The 22,952-nt window shown below is 37.4% G+C and overlaps 1 protein-coding gene and 1 long non-coding RNA gene across 10 annotated transcripts in view; both read left to right on the forward strand.

Annotated features, from left to right (window-relative positions):
• CEP152 (centrosomal protein 152) overlaps positions 1-9,363 on the forward strand; it is a 93,704-nt gene extending 84,341 nt beyond the window's left edge. For 7 of the 9 annotated variants that reach the window (XM_045449801.1, XM_045449806.1, XM_045449808.1 and 4 more), the window contains 3 exons: positions 906-1,062; positions 1,312-1,415; positions 8,015-9,363. In XM_045449801.1, coding sequence (XP_045305757.1) covers positions 906-1,062; positions 1,312-1,415; positions 8,015-9,051 — 1,298 coding nt within the window. In that variant the 3' untranslated portion in view covers positions 9,052-9,363. The remainder of the gene's footprint in view (positions 1-905; positions 1,063-1,311; positions 1,416-8,014) is intronic. The other 2 variants (XM_045449807.1, XM_045449805.1) reach the window with 1 other exon arrangement.
• An 11,868-nt stretch (positions 9,364-21,231) lies between these two features.
• On the forward strand, positions 21,232-22,186 carry LOC123582174. Its single transcript, XR_006704261.1, has 2 exons — positions 21,232-21,489; positions 21,879-22,186. It is a non-coding gene; the product is annotated as an uncharacterized LOC123582174 (long non-coding RNA).
• Positions 22,187-22,952: the final 766 nt, after the last annotated feature.

The following is a 22,952-nucleotide window of genomic DNA, read 5'->3' on the forward strand; positions in this document are numbered from 1 at the left end:
TATATTCCATTTTAATTTTTCCCACTTCAAATAATGAGAAAGAGCCTTCCAGTTAGTATTTTTCGCATAGAGCGTCTAATCTTCAGGAAGAGCTTACTGATATTGAGGGAAATTCCTCTATGAATTGAATCTTTAATATAATAGGAATGGTGATATATTCTAGAGGTAGGATGTAGCCCTAGAGTTAATAAAAAAAAAAAAAAAATGTTAACCTTAAGTAATGGTAGTCTCAATCCAATATTAAAAAGAAAACTTGCAAGCAGTGAATTATTTTTAAATGTAAATTTCAGAAGGTGATATAAGGCTCATCCTTCTCCCTGGCATTTTATACATATCTCTCATGGATTGTAGTATTATATTTACTTAGATACTTTTAACTGCTGCCTAAAGAATTGAGTAATATTGAAAAATGGATTTTTCAGAGCATAAGTGATAGGAATCTGAGTCTCTCTGGTTCATATTGCCTCCTTCTGTCCTTCTGTGTCTGGCTCTTCCTTCCTTTCTTCCTCACCCTTTTTGCGTATTTATTTTTCCTCTCTTAATCAGACACGTTATACATAATCGAAATGTGTAAGTTTCTGTATCTAATATTTATTTTCTTGCCTTAGTGTTTTAGAATATGACAAAGTTTTCCTAGGGAATATGCTATTTCCTTACCATATGTGGCTATCATCATTCTAAAAGGACTTGTAGATTATTTCTCCTCTGAGTCTCCCAAAATAGTGATCTGAAACATTCCATTTTAATGATTGTGGAAAAGTATAACGTTTATACCTCTAGTCACTTCATCTCCCAGAAAATTGATCTGAAGTTTGCCTCCCCTATTTGTGAAAAACCAATAGTAAACTTGCATTTTTGTGGGGATTCCTGTCTCACACCAACTCCCTACCCCACCTCCCCTCTAGGTGATATGCTTCGTTATATTCAAGAGAGTAAAGAAAGAGCTGCGGAAATGGTAAAAGCAGAGGTATTGCGAGAACGTCAAGAAACTGCCCGAAAGATGCGCAAGTATTACTTGACTTGCCTCCAACAGATTTTGCAGGATAATGGAAAACAGGAAGGGTAAGTTCAGTCTAAACAAATAGCGTGTCCTGAGCCTACCAAGACATCATGTTGTCATTTTCTAAACATTTTCCTTAACCACAAAATTAACTATTTCTACATGATCAGCCATTAGGGGTTAAGAGAGGCTTATGTCTGTACTACCCTAAATATTGGCAGAACTAATAGGAAAACAGAAATCCTGGGGCTAAGGAAACTCATTTTTTCCTTTAAACTATTATTAATTTAATATTCTGGAATTCCCCACAGGGCTGAGAAAAAGATTATGAATGCTGCTAGCAAACTTGCTACAATGGCAAAATTGCTGGAAACGCCTATTTCTAATAAATCCCAGAGCAAAACTACACAGTCAGGTATGTCAAAATGAGTCACTTGAAGGGTTTTTTTCTCCCTTGCCTCTTAGATGTTTAATATTTTTAGTATGAAAAAGAGTAAGGAATGTAAGGAGCGAGTTAATTTATAAAGTTGTAGCTGTGTTTTACTTAAACTGGAAACTTTCGAAAAAGAGTATAGAATTTCCAGCTCAAGTAGACAGACTGAACATATCCATCAGCTTTCTATTGTTACGTCCATTCCTAGAAATGCTAGAAACTATTTTTAAAAAGTTAGTAGAAGGGAGAAAATGATAAAGATCAGAACAGAAATAAATGAGAGACTAAAAAAAAAGTAAGAGAGATCAACAAAACCGAGAGCTGGTCTGTTAAAAACATAAAATTGATAAACCTTTAGCCAGACTCATCAAGAAAAAAAGATAGGACTCAAAACTAGAAATGAAAGAGAAGTAGCAACTGACACCACAGAAATATGGAGGAATATAAAAGACTACTATGAAAAATTATATGCCAACAAATTGGACAACTTAGAACCAAGGGATAAATTTCTAGAAACATACAATCTTATAAGACTGAATTAGGAAGAAATAGAAAATCTGAATAGACCAATTACTAGTAACAAAATTGAATGAGTAAGTATAAAACTTCCAACAAACACAAGTCCACAACTAGATCGATTCACAAGTGAATGCTACCGAACATTTAAAGAAGGATTAATCCCTGTCCTCAAACTATTCCGAAAAATACAAGAGGAAGGAAAACTTCCAAATTCATTTCTATAAGGCCAGCATTACCTTGATACCAACCCAGAAAAAGATACTATAAAAAATAGAAAACTATGGGCCAGTATCTCTGATGAATATAGATGTAAAAATCCTTGACAAAGTATTAGCAAACTAATCTCAACAGCACATGAAAAAGGTCATTCACCATGATCAAGTGGGATTTACTCTGGGCATGCAAGGATGGTTCATTATCCACAAATCAATCTACATGATACACCACATTTACAAAATGAAGATGACAAACCACATGATCATCTGAATAGATGCAGAAAAAATATTTGATAAAATTCAGCATCTGTTTATGGTAAAAATTCTCAACAAAGTGGGTTAAGACGGATTACACCTCAACATAATATAGACCAACATGACACACCCACAGCTGACGTCATACTCAGTGGGGAAAAAGCGAAAGCTTTTTCCCTAAGATCAGTAACAAGACAAAGATGTTTACTCTCACCATTTTATTCAACATAGTCCTGGAAGTCCTAGCCACAGCAGTCAGACAAGAAAAAGAAACAAAAAGCATCCAAATTGGTAGGGAAGAAGCAAAACTGTCGCTTTTTGCAGATGACGTGATACAATACATAGAAGACCCTAAAGACACCACCAAAAAACAACCAGAATTAATAAATGAATTCAGTAATGTTGCAAGATATAAAATTACAGAAATCTGTTGTGTCTGTATAGACTAATAAAGTATCAGAAAGAAATTAAGAAAATAATCCCATTGTATCAAATAGAATGAAATACCTAGGAATAAATTGCGTCAAATAGAATGAAAATATAATAATACAAATATAATTGCATCAAATAGAATGAAATACCTAGGAATAAATTTAATGAAGGAGGTAAAAGACCTATACTCTGGAGACTTTAAGACATGGATGAAAGAAATTGGAAATAACATAAAGGAATGGGAGGATATATCATGCTCATGGATTGGAAAAACTAATATTGTTAAAATGCCCATACTACTCAAAGCAGTCTAGCGATTCAGTGCAATCCCAAACAAGGTGTCAAAGTATTTTTCCCAGAATTAGGACAAATAATCCTCAAATTTGTATGGAACTACTAAAGACCCTGAATAGCAGCGTTGAGCAATCTTGAGAAAGAAGAGCAAAGCTGGATGTATCACAATTCCAGACTTCAAGCTATACCACAAAGCTTTAGTAATCAAACAGTGTGTACAGGCACAGAAACAGATACATAGACCAATGGAACAGGATAGAGAGTACACAAATAAAGTCATGGTTATATGGTCAGTTGATCTATGACAGAGGAGGCAAGAATATGCAATGAGGAAAAGACTGTCTCTCTTTTTTCTGTAAATGTTTATTTTGAAAGAGAGAGAGAGGGTGGGAAAAGGGCAAAGAGAGAGGGAGAGAGAATCCCAAGCAAGCTCCACGCTGTTGGCACAGTATCCTACATGAGGCTTGATCTCACGAACTGTGAGATCATGACCTGAGCTGAAATCCGGAGTTAGATGCTTAACTGACTGAGCCAACCAGATGCCCCAAGACAGTCTCCTTAATGATGGGAAAACTGCATAGCTACATGCAAAAGAATGAAACCGTATCACTTTCTTAAACATTTTCTTAATACAAAAATAAAACGTATTAAAGACCTAAATAAAAGTAAGACCTCAAACCATAAAACTCCCAAAGGAAAACATAAACAATAACCTCATGGAGATTGGCCCTAGCAACTTTTTTCTGGATGTCTTCTCAGCCAAGTAAAACAAAAGCAAAAATAAGTTATTGGGACTACATTGAAACAAATAAGTTTCTGCACAGCAAAGGAAACAATTAACAAAACAAAAAGGCAACCTCCTGAATGGTAGAGGATATTTGTAAATGATACATCCGGTAAGGGGATATCCAAAATAAATATAAAGAACTTGTACAACTCAACACCCACACTGCAAATAATCCAATTAAAAAATAGGCAGAAGACATGAACAGACATTTCTCCAAAGAAGATGTACAGATGGCCAAGGGACACATGAAAAGATGCTCGACATCACTCATCATCAGGGAAACACAAATCAAGACTACAATGATGGGTTGCTTGGGTGGCTCAGTCGGTTTTGGCTCCAGTCATGATCTCATGGTTCATGACATTGAGCCCCACGTTGGGCTGTCCTCTGGCAGCATGGAGCCTGCTTGGGATTCTCTCTCCGTCTCTCTCTGCCCCTCCCCAACTCAAGCTCCCCCCACCATCTTAAACTAAACAAATAAACATTTTTTAAAAAAACTACAATGAGATATCACCTTATACCTGTCAGAACGACTGAAACCAAAAACACAAGAAACAACGAGCGTTGGTGAGGATGTAGAGAAAAAGGAACCCTCTTGCACTGTTGGTGGTAATGCAAATTGGTGCAGCCACTGTGGAAAACAGTATAGAGGTTCTTCAAAAAATTAAAAATAGAACTACCTTACAATCTAGTAATTGCACAACTGGGTTTTTACCCCCCAAAATACAAAAACACCAATTTGAAAAGATATATGCACCCCTATGTTTATCGCAGTATTATTTATAATAGCCAAGATATGGAAGCAACTTAAGTGTCCATCTAGATGAATGGACAAAGACTTGATACGCGCACACAAACATACATAGAAATGTTAGCCATAAAAAAATGAAATCTTCCCATTTGTGACAACATGAATGGAAATAAGTGAAACAAGTTAAGTGACATAAGTCAGACAGGAAGACAAGTAATACATGATTTCACTTATATGTGGATTCTAAAAAGCAAAACAAACACGTACACAAACAGTAACAGTCTCACAAATACAGAGAACAAACTGATGTTTGCCGGAGGGGAAGAGGTGGGGGATGGGTGAAACTGGTGTAGGAGATTAAGAGGTACAAGCTTCCAGTTATAAAATAAGCAAGTCACAGGGATATAAAGTACAGGATAAGGAATATAGTCGAGACTATTATAATAACTTTGTATGGTGATAGATTGTAATCACACTTACCGCAGTGAGTAGTGCATGTTCATAGAAGTGTTGAATCACTATGCTATATGCCTGAGACTAACATAACATCGCATGGCAACTGTACTTCCATTTTTAAAAATACATAAATAATTAAAAAATAAAAAGTTAAATAATCGATGGACCAGAAGCTCTGAGAAATCCCTGAAAGAAAGAAATCCGTATAAGCCTGAAGATGGAAACCTCAATTCAAAACTGCCAGAAGAGGAGAGCTACAGGCAGGACCAATAACAAAACTGTGTCACATACGAAGGCAGTATGTTGCAGGAGAAGTAGTATGCCTCGGGGATCCCAGTGAGGTAATGAGTTGGTGTTCTAGAGTAACAGTAACCAGGTGAGGTCACCCTCTTTATCATCCTTCTCCTTTCCCTTTTCCAACCCCAGTGTTGGGCTAGAGTAAGGGCAGCAGGAACAGAGTCTCAGAACAGGGCAAGGCTCTAGATGGCTAGTTATACTAAGGAGGAACTTACAGTCCACATGCCCCAAGTACCAAGCTATTAGGTTTTTCTACCCTGCAGCTTCTTCCTTCTACTACACTCTCAACTATTTTTTTTTTTTTTTAATTTTTTTTTTCAACGTTTATTTATTTTTGGGACAGAGAGAGACAGAGCATGAACGGGGGAGGGGCAGAGAGAGAGGGAGACACAGAATCGGAAACAGGCTCCAGGCTCTGAGCCATCAGCCCAGAGCCCGACGCGGGGCTCGAACTCACAGACCGCGAGATCGTGACCTGGCTGAAGTCGGACGCTTAACCGACTGCGCCACCCAGGCGCCCCAACTCTCAACTATTTTAAACAAGCAGATGCCATACTCAGAACATCTAAAAGATAAGCAAGCATTCAGGGGAGCCTGGGTGGCTCAGTTGGTTGAGCACCCGACTTTGGCTCAGGTCATGATCTCACAGTTTGCGGGTTCGAGCCCTGCATTGGGCCCTGTGCTGACAGCTCAGAGCTCAGAGCCTGGAGCCTGCTTCAGATTCTATGTGTGTGTGTCTCTCTCTCTGCCCCTCCCCTGTGCATGCTCGCTCGCTCTCGCTCTCTCTCTCTCTCAAAAATAAACGTTAAAAAAAATTTTTTTTAAAGATAAGCATTCAACAAAGAATCACCAAATATCTATAGAAAGCCAGCACCATGATAAGACACCTAACTCAAAAGAAGACAAGGCAAAAAACCCAACAGAACTTACGCCTTTGGAGACAGAATTAACAGAACAAACTAAAGCGTCTGAGAGAATGTGAGATAGTATTCTCAAAAGGATGTAAGAGCATATTGTATAACATGCTAAGAAGTTTACTATTTTTTTTTTTTTTTCAACGTTTATTTATTTTTGGGACAGAGAGAGACAGAGCATGAACGGGGGAGGGGCAGAGAGAGAGGGAGACACAGAATCGGAAACAGGCTCCAGGCTCTGAGCCATCAGCCCAGAGCCCGACGCGGGGCTCGAACTCACGGACCACGAGATCGTGACCTGGCTGAAGTCGGACGCTTAACCGACTGCGCCACCCAGGCGCCCCAAGAAGTTTACTATTTTTAAGGAAAAGATATAGTTACTGTTAACGCCAGCCATTGCTAGAAAAATACAAGTTTAAGTATGTGTATTAAAATTTAAGGCTAACCAATAGAGAAATAGAATATATACCTTTCAAGGTAGTAGGAGAAAAACTCAGAATAAAAGGTTTTCAATCTAACAAAATCATGAAAGAGGCAAAATACAACTAGAGGGCTTTGGTAAATAGAAACTTACTGTAGCGTAAAACATCAGTAATCACCCTAAAGGTGAGTAGTTTAAACTCACTTGTTAAAAGACCATAATTTTCATTTTTTAAAAATCCAGACATATGTTCTCTCTATGAGAACAACATCAAAAATTCAAAATGAAGGAATGGAGACTAATTTGCCAAGCAGTGATATGTTGATAGTAGATAAATTATAGAGTTAAATACAATATTAAGCACATTATAGTTCACATTGAGAGGGATTAAAGTGACAGTTGATAATGGTAAGAAGACTCCCAAGAACCTACAAATGGGTTCTTTCTGCTCATGATAAAATAGCTTTAGAATATATAAAGCAAAAGCTGATGGAAATGGGTGAAAAAATTGATAAATTTCCAGTCACACTGGGAGATTTTGAACCTATCTGTGGGGAAATGGGGTTTTTGAACTTCTGGAAAGCTTGAAGCAGAGATTGTTCAAAAATTCACAAGTCTGATATTGGTAGTCATTCTTCAAAACACAAAGATTGTTTGTGTAAATTCGAGAATGGTGATGTGAACCTTGGGTATTAATGATTTGGGGCAATTGTGTGAATGTCCCCAGTGGAAGCAAACCCTTTCCATGCTGTAGGGACCAAGGTACACTTTTCTGAGATATGCCTCTGATTTTATGCTATGTGGCTGCTTTGCCTCTGGTCAGATTTAGTGTCTTAGCTAGTGTGTGTGTGGTGGGGGAAAGGGGGGTTGGGGGACGTGGGGGGGGCAGGGGGGTGGTATGCTTATGTAGTTGTTGAGTGTTGGGGTTTCTTCTAGCAAAATTTCTTCATCAGAACAGAATTGGAAACTTGCAGTTGGCTCCTGAAATGCTACAATATCTGTTGCAGGAAATAATAGATCAGATGCATAACAGTAACATCAGATTTCAATAACAACTACCTAACTTTATTCAATGCAGATTTGTAAAACAATATTTTTAAATGTCCAGCATTGATGTATTTTCTTTGATGAAAATACATACGTTCTTTGGAAATACATGAAAACATAATTTTTTCCTCCCCTTTCAATGTTAACTTTATCCTAATTTTGTTTTCCCCTAATTTTGTTCCCTCGTATGTAGTAGTAGTACCTCTGACTTCGGAGATGATGACGGGAGTTGAAAAATCAAAAGGAAATGATGTGAATCAGAATACAGGGCATCATACTGAAAGCAAATCAAACAGTATACAAAGTATTCCCAGGAGTACATGTGACCAAGTTCCTAAGAGAAGGGCTGCTTGTAACCTACGACGGCGGTTAGCGGATGCAGAGCATGGCGATGTAAAGCACATGGGTTCCAAAGAGTCACGATCAGACTCTCAGTTTGGGGAAAACACTTACAAACATCTAGACATTTTGCCAAATGATGTTTCTCCTGAGTTTGTTCCATATGAAGGTGAAAAAGGCTTTGTTTTGCACAAGAAGAAAGACCGCAGTGATACTGGCTCTGAATCACTTCAGCATTCAGCTGCATACCCCTTTCTTGGATCCTTCGGAAGTAAATCATCACCTAGGTACACCCCTAGTCTTTCCGAATCTGGATCCACACATACAACTTTTCGAGGTCCTAATGAAAGACTCGGTTTAAAAGTATACAAGTGTAATCCACTAATGGAAAGTGACAATGCTGCATCTGAGAAAAGTCAACGTTTGGGTGTTTGGGAAACTCCAGTAAAGGACGGAGGGGACTTTGATGACTCCGTGGGCTGGCATTCCAACAGTGCCACTTTGCCCTGCGACAGTCACGAAGTGTCATTTTTACATGGTAGACCACAAGAAACTCTGGATATACCAGCTGAATCTGTTAATTTCCAACACTCGTCAGCAGCCGGTTGTCTTTCAGATACAGAGAAAAATGGTATGATTTGTCAACCAGTGAAACGTCAGAGTGGTCACACTTCAGACCTGTCAGAAGAAACCCTGTGTTCCCAGCCAGAGATCAATATGACTCTGAGACACACCCCTCACCATAAGGCTGATCTAGTAAAGTCAGATTTCCAAAAACTGAGCAGTACAGCACCTTCATCAGTGTGTCGGCAGCCTTTGAGAAAATTGATTGCTCCTCTGTCTAGCCAACAAGATAGTGGTTTTGATAGCCCCTTTGTCAATTTGGACTAACTGTTGTACAGTATTTAAGAAGAATCATTGATATATTGACAAGAAAACTGGAAGGGAAGACTTCGTACTGGAAAAATTGTGGGCTCTATCTATTTTGAGATGTTTTAATAACATCTATCATATGAGCAAAGTATTCTTATAAAATTACTTGAGATATTAATGGTGCCTCAATCTTCCAAAGGCCTGATGATGTATGTGTAATCTGCTTCTGTGTGGTGCTTTATATGTGGTTGCCAAACCATCTTTTTTTATACTTACAAATTAGCTTTCTGTGCAATGTTACATTATTTAAATAAACTTGCATATGGTCTATAGAATTGTCACGGATTCTTTTGTAATTATAGAAACGTTATATTGGCATGTTTGAAATTCACCCAGAATAAGATATGAATCTGGATGATTTGTATGTATGGCCAACCAAATTTAATGTTTGTAATGAGCCACATTTAATGGAGCTGTAGATCTACTCAACATGCTTTTGAGTGGAAATAGCTCCTCCAAATTTTGATCCTTACTTGCAGTTAGTGGAAAAGAAGTATTTCAAGAATTGCCACAAAATATAATTGTGTCCTGGTTTCATTATTTAAAATATTAATCTGAATTTTTTTTTTAGCTGACATTTGCATTACTTCAAATCTCCTGTGACAGCCAGAGACTGTCTTTGTCTTTTATGGTTTTACAACCTTTCTTTCCTCTGAAATATTACATTTTAAAAATCAAAATAAACATCGTCTTCTAGCAAAACATTTCAAAGTTTTAGATTTTTATGTTCATTTATAGTACAGAATTGGCTAACTTATTAATGCTGTGGGCAGAAAGTTGTAATTTTTTTTTTAATTTATTTAAATTCAAGTTAGTTAATGTACAGTGTGGTATTGGTTTCAGGAGTAGAACCCAGTGATTCATCATTTACATACAACACCCAGTGCTCATCCCAACAAGCGCCCTTCTCAATGACCATCACCCATTTAGCCCGTCCCCCCATCCGCCCCCCCAACAACCCTCAGTTTGTTCTCTGTATTTAAGACTCTCTTATGGTTTGCCTCCCTCTCTGTTTTTATCTTATTTTTCCCTCCTTTTCCCTGTGTTTATCTGTTGTGTTTCTTAAATTCTACATATGAGTGAAATCATATATTTGTCTTTGCTCTGACTGACTTATTTCGCTTAGTATAATACACTCTTGTTCCATCCATGTTGCAAATGGCAAGATTTCATTCTTATTGATCGTTGAATAGTACCCCATTGTATGTGTGTGTATATGTATGTACACACTACATCTTCTTTATCCATTTGTCAGTCGATGGACATTTGGGCTGTTTCCATAATTTGTCTCTTGTTGATAGTGCTGCTATAATCATTGGGGTGCATGTGTGCCTTTGAATCAGCGTTTTTGTATCCTTTGGAAAAATACCTAGTAGTGCAATTGCTGGGTCATAGGGTAATTCTATTATTAATTTTTTGAAGAACCTCCCTACTGTTTTCCAGAGTGGCTGCACCAGTTTGCATTCCCACCAACACTGCAAAAGGGTTCCCCTTTCTCTGCATCCTCACCAGCATCTATTTTTGCCTGAGTTGTTAATTTTAGCCATTCCGAGGTGTAAGGTGGTATCTCGTGGTTTTGATTTGTATTTTTCTGATGATGAGTGACGTTGAGCATCTTTTCATATGTCTGTTAGCCATCTGGATGTCTTCTTTGGAAAAGTGTCTATTCATGTCTTTTGCCTATTTCTTCACAGGATTATTTGTTTTTTGGGTGTTGATTTTGATAAGTTATTTATAGGTTTTGGATACTAACCCTTTATCCAATGTGTAATTTGCAAATAACTTCTCCCTTTCTGTCAGTTGCCTTTTAGTTTTGTTGATTGTTTCCTTCACTGTGTGGAAGCTTTTTATCTTAATGAGGTCCCAATAGTTCATTTTTGTTTTTATTTCCCTTGCCTCCAGAGAGACGTCTAGTAGGAAGTTGCAGCAGCTGAGGTCAAAGAGGTTGCTGCCTGTTTTCTCCTCTAGGATTTTGAAGGTTTCCTGTCTCACATTTAGGTCTTTATCCATTTTGAATTTATTTTTGTGTATGGTGTAAAAAAGTGGTCCAGTTTCATTCTTCTGCATGTCGCTGTCCAGTTTTCCCAGCACCATTTGCCGAAGAGACTGTCTTTTTTTCCATTGGATATTCTTTGCTGCTTTGTCAAAGATTAGTTGGCTATACATTTGTGTGTCCATTCCTGGTTTCTTTTTTCTGTTCTATTGATCTATGTTTCTGTTTTTGTGCCAGGACCATACTGTCTTGATTAAAGCTTTGCAATACAGCTTAAAGTCCTGAATTGTGATGGCTCCAGCTTTGGTTTTCTTTTTCAACATTACTTTGGCTATTTGGGTTTTTTTCTGGTTCCACACAAATTTTAGGGTTGTTTGTTCTAGCTCTGTGAAGAATTCTGGTGTTATTTCGATAGGGATTGCATTGAATGTGTAAATGGTTATAATTAAGCTTGTAATACTAAACTATGCAGAAATGAATGACCACCTAAATACTTTTGTTTCTATATGAATTTTTTTTTCAGATTCCTAGAGATGGATATGCAAGTTTTCGGTGAATGCAAGTATGTCTTGAAAACATTTATTATAGCTTTCCTTCATATCTCTTACCCTGAACTGTATTCTGGACTGTGTTTGTGGGTTGATTGTGTGCATTTTTTTTTTTTAACCAGACTAAGTTGGGTAGTGGTTGGATGGATGGATGGATGGATGGCAAGGTTTATCATCTTCCTGCTTATAACCATCTCTAAAAGCAAGAGCCTAGAAGTGAACCTTCCACAGGGTTGGATAGCACTGTCACCTGAATTGCTGACCAGATATAGATAAGCCTCCAAATTAGTCCCGGGTTTCAGAGCTTGTGTTAACATGAGCTGGAGGAAGGAACACACCATCTATTCAAAGTCTCACTTGTGTTCCTGGAGACCCAGTGCCATTTTTCCAACAGTTGGGGTGTCTCCTTTCTCATTCTGGGAAAACCCCTAAACCATGTTTCATGTAGATTTGTTTGGTGATTGATAGTTTTAAACTCTGGATATAATTGAACTGAAAATCTAGCTCACTGCTTACCTACCTTTTCATCTTGGTTTTAAAAAAATTTTTTTAACGTTTATTTATTTTTGAGACAGAGAGAGAGCATGAACAGGGGAGGGTCAGAGAGAGGGAGGCACAGAATCTGAAACAGGCTCCAGGCTCTGAGCTGTCAGCACAGAACCCAACGCCAGGCTTGAACTCACAGACCGCGAGATCATGACCTGAGTCGAAGTCGGACGCTTAACCGACTGAGCCACCCAGGCGCCCCTCATCTTGGTTTTAAATCATTGTCACACATCTCCATTCTCAACATCAAGGTTGGAATTGGAAATCTGCTTGGTTTCTGCTTCTTTCATGGTATCCTTAAACTTTTTGACGTCCCTAATTTCAATAGGATTAGGTTATATTATACCCTCTACACACAACCACCAATGAAGGTTTGTATTGATTAGTATGCAAATGAAGGGACTACACAGCCAAGCTACGACTGTTAATTTACATTAATCTGAAGGGTGATGTCAAAATATAGAGGGCGTTGGAGCCTCATAGATGTCCTACTTCTTCGTGGTGCTTAATCTGTTTTATATGTTTCTGGATTTTATTTGCTAATAGTGACTTAAGGATTTTCATGTGAAATCTCACATGGGATATTTGTCTCTAGTTTTCTTGTGATATTTTTGTCTTGCTTTGGTCAAAGGGTAATAGTGGTCTCAGTGAATGAGTGGGAAAGTTATTTTTCCCCCGGTTTTCTGAAAAAAAAAAAATTGTGTAAAATTGGTTCTTCTATAATCCTTTTATTTGGGTTGTTGTTGATGTCGCCTCTTTCATCACTGTTTTGGTGTTCTATGTCACCTTTCTTTTTTTCTTTGCTTAGCTATAGGTTTACCAATTTTGTTGATTATTTTTCCCAAAAAACTTTTGGTTTCTTTGATTTTCTTATTGTTTTTCTGTTTCCTATTCCATTGATTTCTTTCCCCTCTGATCTTTGTTTCCTTCCTACTGCTTGCTGTAGATTTAATTCATTCTTTGTCTACTGTTAAAGTGGAAACTTAGATTACTGATGTGAAACCTTACTTTTCTAATATAGATATTTCAACTTCTGAATTTCCCTCTAAGCACTGCTTAAGCTGTACCTCATAAATTTTGATATGTTGTGTTTTTGTTTTCATTTAGTCAAAATATTTTCTAATTTCTTCTTTTTTGAAACTATGGGTTATTTAGGAATGTGCCACTTTGTTTCCACACATTGGGTATTTTCTGAATTTATTTGTTTATTTTTAATTTATTTGTTGGAGAATAAACTCTGAATGATTTGAGTCCTTTCAAATTTTTTGAGACTTCTTTTATGGGCTAGCATATGGTCTTTGCTAGAGAACCTTTCTTTCACATTCATCTGAAAAGAATACATATTCTCTCATTTGGTGGAGTGTTAAAAAATGTCAAGTCAAGTTGGTGACAGTGTTACTCAAGTCTGCTATAGCCTTGCTGATTTTCTGCTTGCTTGTTCTGTTAGTTACTGAGAGTAGAACATTTGTAATTTCTAACTATAATTGTTAAATTGTCTGTTTTTTCTTTTCAATTCTGTCAGGTTTTACTTCATGTATTTTGGGGCTGTTTTTAACCATATATACCTTTATATTTGGTTTGTCTTTCTGGTGTATTGACCTTTTATTACTATAAAATGTCTCTCTTTGTCTCTAATGATATTTCTTGTCTTAAATTCCATTTTGTCTGGTATTAATACAGCCTTTTCAGTTCTCTTATAATTGCTTATGTGGCGTATATTTTTCTGTCCTTTTCCTTTTAACCTATTTGTGTCTTTCAATTTGAAGTGGTAGTCTGCATGTTGTTAGATCTTGCTTCCCCCCCCCCCCCCCCCCCCACACACACACATAGTCAGATAAGCTTTGCTTTTGGATTGGAGTTATTTCAGTCCATAAAATTTAATAAAATTATGGTTGGCTTTACATGTACCATTTTGCTATTTGCTTTTCTCTATATCTTATGTCTTTTTTATTATTGGATTACTCCTGTACTCCTTATTTTGTGTTAAACATGTTTATTAGGGCACGCACCACTTTAATTACTCTTAAGTTTTACTACTTTTTAAGTCATTTTCTTTTTTTTTTTTTTTTTTTAATTTTTTTTTCAACGTTTATTTATTTTTGGGGCAGAGAGAGACAGAGCATGAACGGGGGAGGGGCAGAGAGAGAGGGAGACACAGAATCGGAAACAGGCTCCAGGCTCTGAGTCATCAGCCCAGAGCCCGACGCGGGGCTCGAACTCACGGACCGCGAGATCGTGACCTGGCTGAAGTCTGATGCTTAACCGACTGCGCCACCCAGGCGCCCCATTTAAGTCATTTTCTAAGTGGTTGTTGTAGGTATTACAATAGGCATCTTAACTTATTATAGACTACTTCAGATTAATATTGACTAACTTCTGGTACTTTGTTCCAGCATAGTTGTATTTCCTTACCCTTCTTTTGTGCTATTAATTGTCATATATATTACATTCATATTTTATTTCATATATATATATATATACACACATATACATATATTTATATCCACACACAATATAATTATAATTATTGCTTTATACAATGTCTTTTAAAGAATTCAAGAGAAGAAAAGAGGCTATATATATATATATATATATACACACACACACACATATAAAAGAATGTGTGTATGTTTAATAATATTTATTGTTTCTGTTGCTGTTCATTTTTTCCCACGGATTCAGGTTACCAAGTCTGTCGTCATCTCCTTTCATCTAAAGGACTTTTTTTTAGTGTTTCACATAAGTATGCCAACAACAAATTCTCTCAGCCAGTCTTTATTTTGGAAAATACTTCAAATTAATTTTTGAAGGATAGTTTGATGGATTTAGAATTTTTGGTTGCCACCAGCACTCCTCACGTCCACCCCACACTTTGAATAGTTCTTTTCCCTGCCTTAAGGCCACCATTGTTTTCCTGTTTGTGATGAGTTGTTTTTCTCCTGCTGCTTTTAAAATTTTCTCTTTGGCTGTCAATGGTTTGAGCACTGTATGTCTAGGTGTGCATTTGTTCTGTTGAAACTACTTGAGGTCTGTTGAGATTCAGGGATTTGTATATTAATATTTTTATCAAATTAGGTTTTTTTTTAAATCATTATTCTTTTTATTATTTTCCCTGCCCCTTTCTGGGGTTCTTAGGTGTATTGATACCCTTGGTGCTGTGCCACAGGTCTTGGAGGCTCTGTACATATTTCTTCAATTGTTATCATCTTGTGTTTTAAATTGGATAAAAAATTCCTGTCTAGGAATTTTCAGTTACTGTTTTCGACTCTAGAATTCTCATAGATTCTTTTTAATAAGAGCTCTTTTTTTTTTTTTTTGAGATTCTCTGTTGATTCACTGTCATATTTATTTCCTTAAAATTTTTTTTTAACATTTTGTTTATTTTTGATAGAGAGACAGAGCACAAGTGGGGAAGGGGCAGAGAGAGAGGGAGACACAGAATCCGCAGCAGGCTCCAGGCTCCGAGTTGTCAGCACAGAGCCCCACATGGGGCTCGAACTTACAAAACCGCGAGATCATGACCTGAGCCAAAGTCGGACGCTTAACCGACTGAGCCTCCCAGGTGCCCCTGTCATATTTCCTTTTAAGTCTTTAATCATTGTTCCCTTTAAGTTTTTAAACAAATTCATAATAGTTGCTTTGTAGTCCTCTTTTCTTATTGTGGTATGGACATTTAACATGAGATCTATGAACAGTTTTTTAAGTGCACAATACAGTATTAACTATAGGCACAAGGTTCTACAGCAGATGTCTAGTACTTAATCATCTTGCATAACTAAAATCGTATACCCCTTGAACAGCAACTCCCCATTTCTTCCTCCTGTCAATGACCATTCTCTCTGTTTCTATGAGTTTGTTTGAGATATCTCATCTGTGTAGAATCATGCAGTATATGTTCTTCTGTGAGTTATAGTCTTTACTCATTAAATTCAACATCTGAACACATAGTTTTTCTTGATGGTTTTTTTCTTGAATATGGGTCACACTTTATTTTTTTTTATATGCTTCACACATTTGTTGAAAACTGGAGATATTATGTAACATATTATAGCAACTCCAGATTTGACATTAGTTCCCCTGACGGTTGTTGCTGCTTTTGTTGTTATTGTTAATTTGTTTGCTTTGTAATTTGCCTGGACTTAATCTGAAAAATCTCTCTCCTGCCATGTGTCTGCTGATTTCTCTGCTCAGTTATTTTAGTTTGTAGTTTTAGTTTTTGAGCCTGGCTCTTTTAGAGGATGCCCCTACATATCTATAGTTGAGTGGTCATCCAATGGTTAGTCAGAGATTGTAGTCAAAAGCCTTACGTCAGTAGATCTGTCCTCTCCTGATGTATCTGTAGGTGTATGAGGTATGCATTCCAAGTTCAGGCTAGTTTTTTTTGGTCTTCCCCCACTTTTACTCCCCCCTGAGCCTTCCCAGGTCTTGTGACATGTGTTCACCCTCTCTGTCAGCCCAGGGATATGTGGAGAGCTTGGGCCCTTTAAATCTTCCTTATATATGCATGCAGCCTCCTGCTCAGGCACAGATGTGCAGAGAGCATATTTAGCCCCTCATTTGCAGTCTTCTTGCTAATTTTTTCGTTAGTCTGCTGGATTCAAGTCTCACATGGGACCATAATCTCAGGCAAGCTGAACTATGCACCTTTTTTTTTTTTTTTTTTTTTTTTTTTGGTCCCTCTAACTTTCCTGTTTTTACTAACAATACCACTGGGTATGCACTTCTTGCCTTCCACTCCAGATCAGGTGAGCCCACCCTGGAAGAGGAACTGTTAGTTTTCACTGCCATCCCTGTCCTGTTAGCATTACCTACCTTATCAAGCTGGAGAGGAAAATGGAAATAGCCCCAGATAAGAATGCCTCAGAGTCTCCTTTTCAAGTTGTTATTTCCCTTTTGTTTATTTCCAGAGCCCTGAAAAGGTGGTTTTTGACTATCTTTTTTCCTAGTGTTATAGTTGCTTTGTGGGGAGGAGAGGAACTGTCAGTATCTTACTCTCCCAGAAGTTCTCTTATTTTTATCTATTCTGCTAAGTTCTTTTCTATGTACTAATTTTTCCTTAATGTTATCTTGAAAATTTGTTATCTTGAAAAACTTTATAATCCATAGAAAATAAGCACCTGTATATTCTTCATTTATATTTACCAATCATTAAGTTTCTACATTTGCTCTATATTTATTTGTAAATATACACACATGCATATGTGTAATTTATGTTTTTTCTCTTAACTATGAAAGTTAGTTGCAGGCACCATGACAATTCATCATCGAATACTCAAGAATGCATCTCCTAAGAACAAAGACATTTTGCTACATAAATACAGTTGTCATATTTAAGAAATTGTATATTGATAAACATAAACACTATTTAAATTCAAACCGCTCCAATTGTCATAATAATGTGTGATAACATTTTTTTTAGGTTTTTGTTGTTCACCTTCAAACCAAGGGCTCGCTGATTTTCTTCCTTTATGAAAAATATTCAGCCATTAATTTTCATTCACTACATTTTTACGATGTGTAACAATTGCTTCTTTAATGTTTTAAGGGAATATAGCACTTACCAAAACAGATGAGTTTTATCCTCATAGCTCTCATATTGTAGTCGGGAGAGACAGTTAATATACATAATTTATGGAGTATGTTAGAGGCTGGTAAATGCTATGGAGAAAACTCAGGTCAGGTAAGGGAAAGGAGGAGTGATAGAGAGGTGGTCACGAGTTTAAATGGAATAGTGGGGGTAGATCACACTGACATGGTAACATTTGGGTGAAGAATTGAAGAAATTGAATATAGCTTCACCATTTCATATATTCTCTGCTTCAGGAACTCTCATTAAACATAACCTCATTCTCTGTGTCTCTTAGTTGTTCTTTTGTATATTTTTATCTGTGTCTCTCATGGAATTCCTCAGGGTGGTCTTCCAGTTTGCTAACTCTTTGTGTATTCCATTTATGGAGTTTTTAATTTCACGCCCAGAATTTCTGGTGTATGTACCTATACTTTTTGTGTAATTTCTGCTTATTTTGTTTAGAAATCTTTTTAGAGAGAGTACATGTGTGAGCAGGGGAGGGGCGAGGACAAGGGAGAGAGATTGAGAATCCCAAGCAGGCTCTATGCTCAGCACAGAGCCTGACGCGGCGCTCAATCCCATGACGCTGGGAATCATGACCTGGGCCGAAACCAAGAGCCGGAGGCTTAACCAACTGAACCACCCAGGCACCCCTTGTTTAGTAATTTTTAAAAAATAGATTCTATTTCTATTTTTAGGACTTAAAAATACTTAAGGTTACTTCTAGGGTAGTTACTGATGTCACTTGGGAATGAGGTTCTATCCAAATTGTTAACTTTTATTACCTTTCGTAGAATTCATTTCCCCATGTGTATGTAATTCTAGCTTGTGGTATAACACTGAAGATGACGTTTTTTTTCTTCCTTCTGAGTTCTCTCCATCCGCCCTGTCTAGATTTTTGTGGTTGCCTCTGCCTGGCCCCGTGTTTCCCCAGTTCGGGAGCAGGTGTTACATAGGTGGTTTCTGGTCCATTAGGGGTATTCTCAATGCAGTTACTGAGCCAGCAGGCAACTTGGCCACAAGGCTATGTCTGTATCCTCCAGGCTTTCTAGGTACATAGTTTGTATATAAGTGGTGGCCTCAGGCAGTGATTGTTGTTTTCAGTCACCCTGGGCTAAGGGAGCTCTCCCTGGGTTACTAGTTTAAATAGTTAGCTTTACCTTTCTCCACTTTAGGTAGGACACTTGTAATCCTTGATACTCTGGAGAACTCCTGGCCACCTGTACTACTTTTGGATCCAGAACAGGTGAAACCTTACTTTTCAAGTCCTCAGAGATACATTGGTTTTTAATATCTTGTCTTTTGATTTTTTTCCATCGCTGCTGTATGTTGGCAGACGTTGAATACTCCCCACGTATTAATTTACAATGCCATCAATGACTGAAAATCTGCTTTGCTATAAATTCTGTGACCTTTGGCTATTTTCTTAGTGTCTCTGGGTCTCAGTGTCTGCTATTAAGATTCAGGCATGTCTCACGACTAGTTGATGATTTGGGTAAATTAGATCTAAGGGTGTATGAAGGGGAGTAGTGGGAAAAACAGCTGGAAAGGTAGATTGAGGCTAGATCATGGGTGGCCCTGAATGCCAAAGCAAAGAATGAGAAATTCGGTTCATTGAAAATGGAGAGTTACTGAAGGTTAGGTAGCATGATGTAGAGAGATTAGTGAGACCATGCTGCAGGAGGGCTTGGAGGAACAGAGGAAATAGGCAGGAAAGCCAGGAAGATGATATCTTGGTACAGATAGACAGGAGCCAGTGGTTGGAATGAAGAGGTGACAAGATTGAGAAGAGTACGGCAGTAGGTTTAACAGGACCTGCTGCCTGATTGAATGCAAGATCAAGGGAAAGAGAAGCACCAAAAAAGGGGTTTTAGAACCTGGGTGATTGTGAAGATTATTGTTCCATCTACACGTATTGAGAAGTCAGGAAGAAACGAGGACACGGTGCTTTTTAGTGGTTGTGCCTTCCATTGAATACTGCAATGCCCAGCCCTTTGATGGGCACACATTAATGATGATAATTACTTTGCAGACACTAACTTCATGCTGAGTGTTGTGTCCAGCACTTCATTAGCTCATTTAATCCTCAGTACAGTCTTTTGAAGTAGAATCCATATGGTCATTTTTTGGATGAATGAAATTTGAGGCTTAGAGGGGTTAAATATTTTGCTCAAGTTTAACACAGTTGACATGTGGAAGAGCCAGAAGGGTCACACGCAGGACTTTTTTTTTTTGTTTGTTTAATAAATTTCACTTAAAATAGTTACAGATTTACAAAAAAAAAAAAAAGTTGCAAATATAGTATAGTCAGTCACCATATACCCCTCACTCAGATTCCTCTATTGTTAACATCTTCCATTTGCCCCACCTAAGGAACTGATTTCATCTAGTTCTTTTTACTTTTTTTACTCGAGAGTCCAAACAGTCCTAATCCCTCTACTGTCTTTATTTCGCTTGGCTTATGGGTGAGCTGGAATTTATTGTAAAGGAGATTTCTTTCCTTTTCCCTTTCCTTCTCCTCCTTCCCTATGCTCCCAAGAAGGAAAATGAGTTCAGCAGGCTTCTCCACATGTGAAATCAGTTTAACTCGCCTTCTTCGTAGGATGTAGGGAAAAAAAAAATAGCTTTTATTCTTTAATGGAGGTTTATGGAATAGGACATTATGTGGAAGTTATTTTGCAACCAGGAATTCACCAACACAACCGAAGAACCTATAATACAATAGGACCATTTTTTGTAATTTTAAAATTCAACCAGTAATGGTTCATCTAAAAAGAAAAAAGACATTTAGGAATTTCCTAGCAGTAAATATGCCATTCTAAAACTTCTTGATATTATTATAACAACATTTTTCCTCGAGGACCAGGACAGCAAATTAATTAGAAATCAAAATGGCAAATGTCATTAAGGAGAAATTTGATTTTTAAAAATAATATAAACGGAATGGCTTCTCCTATAAAGTTCGGCAATAATACAGAAACTTTGAGATCAAATTAAATTTTGTATTTAAAATGTCTGATGAATAAATTGAATAGAACTGACAAAAATGTGGTTTATAAAATTATTTTTGTTTTGATTCAGGCATAGTCCTTGTTTGAAAGATTTTGTCTCCTCACAACAAAGTTGATTTCACAGTTTCATTAATCATGTTGTGTACATAATGTACTAGACCAAATTCTGCTTCCTGTATTTCCCCAATCCTATGAACTCCAGGAACAGTTCATTTTATAAGAACAGAGGGTGAACCCAGTTCATGCATGATCACAATGACTCTATAGGTATTAATGGTTTCATTGACTGCCAGTTTTTCTGGATATTTTTGTACAATGCGGTGCAATTTCACAATCTACCCTGCAAAGTCTCTAGCAAGACTTTGTTCATTAAACAGTTATTTTGGTTCTTGGATGCTCAACTATTCACATAATGATGCTTTCTGATCTTCCCATGAGTTCCTATCTCTGTTGTAATTGGTTAAAAGTTTTTCCAGATTCTCACCTGTCAGTTTTCTTAAGGTTTAGGCTATGTATAAACACAAGTAATAGCATATGGTTTTTGGGTGTCTATAATGGGCCAATTATCATAGTACTCTGTACATATACTTTTGTCCTCATCCTTCCAACAGCCTTTCAAAGTAGATGTTTTTATCTTCATTTTACAGATGAGAAAGAAGTGAAGGGACTTACGGAAGGACTCTCGCGCAGCTGAGCAAGTATCCAGAGTGGCGGTGGGATTACTTTAAGGTGGCTATGAACCCAGATGTTCACCAAGCATTGTCCATAAACCTAAACCATATATATCTCTAACACTGATGCTGCTTCTTTCCCTGAAAATATATGTAGATGCTGCTGTATCATTGATAAGAGGCCTGTGTACTAAAAGTGGTTAGGAGTTATTGCACTGTCCTAAAGAAATGCCTTTTTAAAACCAGATTAGGTCTGTGCTACATAGCCCCAATCCAGTTAGTGCAAACCATGCTTTTCTCAGGTTAGAATAATGAGGAAGTGATTAGGATCAAAGATGGTTTGAATCTGTTACATCACTTGCCAGTGAGCCTAGATTCCACATCCAAAAAATAGGGATATGTTGACTGTGTACACAACATTATCACCCACTTCTTTTTTGTTGGCAGAATGTGTCTGTTCCTTTCCCTCAAGACGCTGTCCCTACTGAAGAGCTAACTCATGTTTAGCATGAGCTAAGTACATTGGCCCCAATTCCTATTGCCAGTGATTGGTTTAGGATGGGCATATGACTCAGTTCTGGACAATATGATAAGAGAAGGGCTGGAGGGCTTTTGGAAAATGTTCCTCCCTAAATGGTATCTCCTACGTTGGAAAGAACTGATGTACAATGACAAATATGTAATGTCTAGATCAGTGATGAGAGCCACTTTGTAGATGTCCTACCTAATAAAAGCAATTTATCTTCTTCAAGTCACCTCCTGAATAAATATTGTATGAAGTTTATTTTCAAAGCCCTTTTCCTTGGAGCAAATCAAATTATTTCCATGTTTTTGCCCACTCCAAAACAAAAATGAATAACAGAAGAAATGCTGAACATGCCCCAAATCAGAATATGTAAGGCTAACCTAAGAGGCTTCCTTAGAAGAAATGAAAAATTTTGTTGTTCTTGGAGGAAGTCTTCAAAGATTTTAAAGCCAAACACATATGGGTATGGGCAGTGTTGCGGGGTGGGGGGGGCAGGTAATGGAGTACAGTGGTCAAGGAAGAATTCTTGAGATGTATAAACTCAGTAAGTTTATTTAAGTAGCGCAGGGACTGGACCCACAGGCAGAAAAGGCTGCATTTTTGCTGTGTGAAGCTGGTGGTTATATGTTTAGTGCTCAAGGGGGAGGGAGCATGCAGGGAGTATCAGAACATAAATGTCTTCTAATCTCTACTCATAAAACTACTTTCGCAAGATTTTTCTGGTGCTTATCACTTAGTTCAATATTAACTATTGGTGAGATGTACAGGCAGTCACGAGACCCTTTAAGAATATAGAAACCAGCACATATTTGACACTTATTGAAACTATGCAAGCTATAGGTCAGCCTTTGGAGCCAAAGGTGAACATTTTTCTGTTTCTGTCCCTCATCAGGCACCATAAGACTTAAAAAAAAGAAAAAAAAGAGGTTTGTCTGTAAGTCCCTCAGAATAATTAACAGGTTGCCTTTTCTGACAAAATCTATGGCCAGATAGAA

This window comes from Leopardus geoffroyi, chromosome B3, assembly GCF_018350155.1.
Source record: "Leopardus geoffroyi isolate Oge1 chromosome B3, O.geoffroyi_Oge1_pat1.0, whole genome shotgun sequence".
Classification (NCBI taxonomy): domain Eukaryota; kingdom Metazoa; phylum Chordata; class Mammalia; order Carnivora; family Felidae; genus Leopardus; species Leopardus geoffroyi.